Source organism: Acanthisitta chloris, unplaced genomic scaffold, assembly GCF_000695815.1.
Source record: "Acanthisitta chloris isolate BGI_N310 unplaced genomic scaffold, ASM69581v1 scaffold15923, whole genome shotgun sequence".
NCBI classification, from domain to species: Eukaryota; Metazoa; Chordata; class Aves; order Passeriformes; family Acanthisittidae; genus Acanthisitta; species Acanthisitta chloris.
In genome coordinates this window covers 13,348-20,256 of record NW_008666786.1, presented here as the reverse complement: position 1 = coordinate 20,256, position 6,909 = coordinate 13,348, and the positions used below count along the sequence as shown (strand labels likewise).

The 6,909-nt window shown below is 50.2% G+C and overlaps 1 protein-coding gene across 1 annotated transcript in view; it reads left to right on the top strand.

Annotated features, from left to right (window-relative positions):
* LOC103799922 (acetyl-CoA carboxylase-like) overlaps window positions 1-6,909 on the top strand; it is a 102,630-nt gene that overhangs the window by 86,290 nt on the left and 9,431 nt on the right. The window contains 2 exon segments of the mRNA XM_009072277.1: window positions 2,797-2,974; window positions 3,248-3,360. Of these exon segments, the coding sequence (XP_009070525.1) occupies window positions 2,797-2,974; window positions 3,248-3,360 (291 nt within the window).

Genomic DNA, 6,909 nt, shown 5'->3' with positions numbered 1-6,909 from the left:
AATTCCTGCAGGAAAATAAATAAATAAAGCCATAAATCACGGCGGCTCGCGGTGCCGGTGCCTTCCCCGACGAGCTCTCCCCGTGGCCAGGAGGCTATTCAGCATAATGCAAAATTAAATTATAAAGAACTGGCTGGAATATTTAGCTGGAGGAACCATTTGGCAGGGCTTTCTGTGGGCGAACCGGCAGTGACCCACGACGGGGAGACATCAAGCGTGAAATTCACTGGAAATTAGCACCAGGGTCTGGGGCTGGTTTGATCACATGCAAATCCCCAGGACATTAAACCACGCGCCACAGGGTCACTCTCGGCTGGGGTTTCATGTTTTACTTATTATTTTTGCCTGGGACAGGTTATAAATAACAATATTTAAAAAAAAAACCCCAACAAACCCCAGCGGCGCTCGGCGGAACGAAAAGGCTGTTTGAGATCTCGGATTCCCCGAGTGCTGTTTGTGTGCTGTGGGTTTAGGAGGGGCACGAGGTGTCAGAGCCAATATTGCCTGGTGTTTGCCTTCAGGTCTCAGCTGATAATCCAGCCAAGCTGAGGAGATCTTGTTCCAGCCTCAGGCTCAGGGCGCTGTGCCCGATGTGAGGGAGGTTCTGTGCCCACCGCGATGTGCCAACGGGTGATGGCAGCTCCAGCAGGGCTGGGGCTGTCTGGGGTGGGCACTGGGAGCTCTGCCTGTCCTTCTGCCACAGCTCTTCTGGAACTACCACCACCAGTTCTGCTGGAGCAGGTGCAGAGCAGAGCAACGAGGCTGGTGAAGGGACTGGAGCACAAGTGCCATGAGGAGAGGCTGAGGGAGCTGGGGGTGTTCAGCCTGGAGAAGAGGAGGCTCAGGGGAGACCTTCTCACCCTCTGCAACTCCCTGACAGGAGGTTGGAGTCAGGTGGGGGTTGGTCTCTGCTCCCAGGCAACCAGCAGCAGGACAAGAGGGCACAGACTCAAGCTCTGCCAGGGGAGGGGTAGGTTGGAGATTAGGAAGAGATTTTTCTACAGAGAGGGTGCTCAGGCATTGGAATGTGCTGCCCAGGGAGGTGGTGGATTCCCCATCCCTGGAGGTTTTCAAGCTGAGACTGGATGTGGCACTTAGTGCCGTGGTCTAGTAACCACGGTAGGGTTGGACTCGATGATCTTGGAGGTCTTTTCCAACCTGGTTGGTTCCATGATTCTATGATATATTAGCACCACACTGAGTGATCTCTCCGTTTCCCTTCCAAGGTCATTGTCCAAGTCCCCAGGAAAAGGAATTTCATGTTACTTAAGAGATATCAAATGCTGACAAAGAGGAGAACAATTTATTCCCTCTAATTGGGAATAAACATAAATCCTGGCAGAGACATTGGGGACTGGGAACCAAACAAAACTCCCAACCTTCCCCTTCGTCCTGAGCAAAGAAAGAGACTCAAAAGGGGTGACAAATTTATTACTAATTATACAATTATTTTATTATGTAGTGCTAGTAATAAACCACTTGAAGTACTTTCAGCTAATTCTAGTGTTAAGAAAATAATTGCTCGATTCAAATTATTTTACCAGAATTAATTCTTGACTAGACATTTTTTACTAGAGCTACATAATAAAATAATTGTGTAATTAGCAATGCATTTTTCACTCCTGCCATGGGTATATATTTTACTCAGGTGAAGTGCAGGAAAGAGCAGCACTACTGGTTTGAACAGGAGCAGAGAAACTGGGGACACTTGATGCTTTCCCAGAGCTCCAAATCTCCTTCAGGATTACCAGGTGGCACTGGGAAATGATTAGGGAAGTCTTTCTGTGCCAGGTCCCTCCAGGATCAGCCTTTTGGAGCTATTGAAGGGGAGAAGCTCTCCAAATTGTCTTCACTTTGAGTGCAACTCAAAGAGTGTCTGTTTTTAAGAGGTGAAATATAAGTAGAGGTGGTAAAGATCACAAAAATCCCCCAAAGATAAGCAGAAACACCTGCCAGTGGTGCCCAGGCTGATCACCAGAACACACAACCTCTCTGCTTCACCTTAGTGAGGTGTTTGAGAGTGAAACCACGAAACATTTGCCATGTAACATCTGCCCCTTCTTGGCAGTTTTGCTGCATTTTCCACTGTCATGAAGGCAAACAGAATTACACGTAGCTGCTGCAGGTGGTAGGAGATGCCAAGTCCCAGTGGTGCTCATTGCTCCACACTCGAGTGCCTTGGTAGGACAAAGGCTTTATAAACCCTCAGGACTGGAACTGACACACTTAGTACGTTTGAAACAAACCCCAAACACCTCCATCATCATCATCATGCCACCAAGAGCACCAGGAGCTTTTTAAGAGCAGGATGTTCCCACAATTCCTCTGGGAAAGAACAGTTGGAGAGACAATTTTACAAGAGCATGGAGAGACAGGACAAGGGGAATGGCTTCAAATGGAAAAAGAGCAGGGTCAGGTGGGATATTGGGAAGGAATTCTTCCCTGTGAGGTGCTGAGGCACTGGCACAGGTTGTCCAGAGAAGCTGTGGCTGCTCCATCCCTGGGAGTGTTCCAGGCTAGGTTGGATGGGGTTTGGAGCCACCTGGACTGGTGGGAGGTGTCCCTGCCCATGGCAGGGGGTGGAACATGAGCTTTAAGGTGCTTCCAGTCCAAACCATTTCATGATTCTATGATCCTTCCTCAGTCCCTCTTGCCCAGCTCCAGATAACGACAGTTGGCATTGTAGCAGGAGTGGGAAGAGCTGAATAATGATGTTTTCCCTCCGCTGTGAGCAAGCATGGCAGGGCTGGAGCACCAACATGCTGTGATTTCAGGCCTTGTGTCCTTTCTCCACAGACATGTATGACCAAGTGCTCAAGTTTGGTGCCTACATTGTGGACGGCCTGAGGGAGTATCGCCAGCCTATCCTCATCTACATCCCCCCCAACGGGGAGCTGCGTGGCGGGTCCTGGGTGGTCATCGACCCCACCATCAACCCACGGCACATGGAGATGTACGCGGACCGCGAGAGCAGGTACCAGCTCCCTCCTGCCCACGGGCCCTGCTCGAGGCATGGGTGGGTGGGATGCTCACAGCCTGTTCCTGAGGGGCTGCACACCTCCAGGTGTGCCCCACCTCAGGCCTGGGGTGTGTTTTTGGCATGGGTCAATCAAAGTTGACCCAACACAACTTACTGTGTTGTCTCCCTCGCACACTCTCCAGCTGATATTGACCCATTCCATTTTGTGTTTGCCCTGCTCTGATGACCTGAAGGTGCCTTTGTTTTCTCTTTCCCCTCTCTGCTCAGAGGAGGGATCCTGGAGCCCGAGGGGACGGTGGAGATCCGATTCCGCCGGAAGGACCTGGTGAAGACGATGCGGCGAGTGGACCCAGTGTACATCCACCTGGCCGAGCGCCTCGGTACGTCAGCTGCTGCCTAACTAACCTGGTAGAGACCTCAGAAAGGAGCACTCAGGCATCTGATCACACTCATGCTCATTTTAGGTAGTTGTCTCACTTGGGAAGACACCAGATGAGAGCAGCTGTGTGTGGGAGATCTTCACGTGCATTCAGCACATCCAGAGTGTCTGATGTGTTGGGTTTGCGCTGATTTCCTTTTGTAATTCTATTCTATTGCCTGGATCTCACCACAGACCCTTCCTACAGGTGCTTGAGTCCAGTTTCCACCCCAGCAATTGCTCAGCTCAATTTGACCTCATAGGCCAAACCTTCAGCTCCAGCAGCTAAGCATTTGGTGGGAGGCATTTTGGGCTGTTGCTGGCCGCCTGAGGTGGTTTGCAGTGCTGATATCTGTGTGCTCCTCAGGTTCAAGGAAATCAGGAATGCTCTCCATCTCCTGTGACCAGGAGTGGTGTGCAGAGCTCAGAGCTGGCACAGCACACATCATGTTGTTGCTGTGCCTCCTGGCCCAGATGATCCCAGCCCAAAATACAGAGTGTTCAGCAAAGCACACTTAATATCAGATATGTCCTCTCTCAGGGGAATAGGCTCTTTAAATAGTTCTTTACTAGCTCTTCCTGTAAGAGCATAATCTTACAGAGCCTCCTTTTACCTCCAAAATTGACTACATTTTAGTGGTGGGAGAAGCGAGCGACGTTGGGTATGGTTTGAATTTATAAAGCCTTTTGGGATCCTTCAGGAGGAAAAGCGTTCTGCAAATGACTGATAAATCCTGGCTAGTGCTGCAGTTACATGGTATTATTTGGCTTCTTTTTAATTTATGGCTGGGCAACAATTTATATACAGAACAGCCCTCGTGCTGCACCTCGGGAAGGGAAGGGTCACAGTGAGGGTGATGGGATCAGGGCAAGGCAGGTTTTCCCCGTGGCTTCCAGTGCATCGAGGCGTTGTCTCTGTTTTAGTGATGGTACTTTGTGTTGTCTCCCTGTGCTGATTGCTTGCTGGGTAAGAAGCAGGGTGGGTTTGGCAAAGCAGCATGAGCAGCAGTTTGATCTGAGGTTTATCCAAGTTCTGGTCTTGCTCGTTTATGTTGGGTGTTACTGTGTGAGGGAGGACAGGGATAGCCCTGTGGGTGGACCCACCTGCAGTGCTGCCTCCAGCTCTGGGTCCAGCACAGGGAGGTCATGGAGCAAGTCCACAGAAGGATATCAAGTCAGTAAGAGGGATGGAGCACCTCTACTGTGAGTAAAGGCTGAGAGGATTGGGTTTGTTCAGCCTGGAAAAGACAAGGAGGATGGAAAAGACAAGGAAGATGTAGAGAGACTATTTACAAGATCCTGGAGTGGCAGGACAAGAGGGAATGGCTTCCCACTGAAAGTGAGTAGATTTAGCTTGGATATTAGGAGGAAATTCCTCTCTGTGAGGTGCTGAGGCACTGGCACAGGTTGCCCAGAGCAGCTGTGGCTGCTCCATCCCTGGAAATGTCCCAGGCCAGGCTGGATGGGGCTTGGAGCAACGTGGGCTGGTGGAAGGTGTCCCATGGCAGAATGGTAGAACTGGATGGTCTTTAAGGTCCCTTCTAACACAAACCATTTTGGGATTCTATGCCTTAAACCCCAGTTTTAGTGTTTGCCATTGCAGCAAAGAGGTTCTTTTCACAAAACCTCACGTTTGGCCTCTGTCAGACCTGACGAGGTCCTTTAAGGAGCAAAGGGACAATGTGACTCCCCCAAGTCGTGGGGACACAGCACAGGATCCCAACCAAAGCTCCTGAAGGTGTTCCACAGCTGTCCCTCCTGCAGGTGTCTGTCCACACCTCCGTGTCCAGCTCGGGGGAGCGCGAGGCCGTGGGAGGGAGGAATCAGATGTGTGCTCAGCGAAGGCAAAGTGCTGAGCAGTCAGCTCAGAGTCTGCAGATAAATGGCCCTGCACAGCAGCACTGCTGCTGGGAGCATTTCCCTTCACCTCCCCAAAAAACCCAACCTGCTGCCTCCCAACAGAGCCCGTGGCTCTGTGTGGAGCCATTCTGGGCTGCAAATCCTGAGGTGATGGAGGACAGGGGAGCAGAGCATCATCCTTACTCACTGTCCTGATTCACTCCTGTGCACTGCTGCATGGTTCAGCACCTGTGTGGGCACAGGACACCTGCAGAGCACCCTTGAATCTCACCGGAGGGACCTGAACAGCATCACTGCAAAGGGGATGAGAAGAGTTTCTGCCAGGAGCCTGTTCAGGGCTTTTTCCTCCTCTTCCTCTACAGGGTAATTACTCCCAGCAAACTCCATAGACTTTAATTAAAATGACTGCAACAAGAGAGCAAGTCACTTACAACTGTACATAGGGAGAGCTCTAAAAGCTTCAGTCACTGATAAGCATCTCCCCGAGATGGATCGTAATTGCTCCCAGCATCGGGTGATCATTGCTGTTGTTTTGCTGATAATTCCATGCCGGAGCAGGAAAAGCTAAGATTGCAGGACACACTGAATTGCATAATTTTTTTTTCTTTTCTTTTTTTTCTTTTCTTTTTTTTTTTTTTTTTTTTTTGCTGGTTTTCTTTCTGGCCAATTTAAAATTTGTCAAAGTCGGTCTTCTTCTGGATCACTGCCCTTTGATATTTCGCGCACTCCATTTGCCACAAACAAGCCGCAGGGCCGCGGTTCATGCTGACTCCAGCAGAAGCAGAGAAAGCTCCATTTATCTTACACTGCCTGCTGAATTCTTACTCATTAGCTGGGGGTTCACTGCCTCTCTTTAACCCCTGAGTGGCTGTCATCCCTCCCTGGAGCTGGGGGAAGGAGATGCTCTTGCTGGAGAGAGGTGGGAGCCGCGGTGGGAGACGTTGGGGTTGGACGTGGCAGTTGGGGAGTGGGAGAGCAGGGAAGGCTGGCAGATATTGAATCATTTGACATAAATCTGTTCATTATCAATTCTCCAGCACCGTTGCTGTAATGTTTATTAGCCTCGTGGTTTATTAAAGTGTCACTCAGAGTTGGGATCTTAGAGCTGGCGCAGAGCAAAGGGCAGGGAGGGAGAGGATGGACCTGATCCTGCCCCAGAGCAGTGCAGGGAGAGCAGGGGTCACCTAGAAAGGCAGAAAGGAGACAGCAAGCCTCAGGCCTGAGGTAAAAACACAGAGATTCCACGTATTTATTTATTACAATTAGACTAAGAGGTGTAGGAGTGGGATGAAAATCAGCGTTGTCCTTCTGCTTCCAGGCAGGTTAGGGGTCAGAGGCACAGGGGGCAAAAATTGGGTGGAATGGGAATGAAAGGAGGGGCAGAATGGCCCCAGTTAGAGCAAAGTTGGATATTGCATTTCCATGTCTAAACACAGAGATTCCACGTATTTATTTATTACAATTAGACTAAGAGGTGTAGGAGTGGGATGAAAATCAGCGTTGTCCTTCTGCTTCCAGGCAGGTTAGGGGTCAGAGGCACAGGGGGCAAAAATTGGGTGGAATGGGAATGAAAGGAGGGGCAGAATGGCCCCAGTTAGAGCAAAGTTGGATATTGCATTTCCATGTCTCTCCTAGCAGGTGCTCGTAGGGA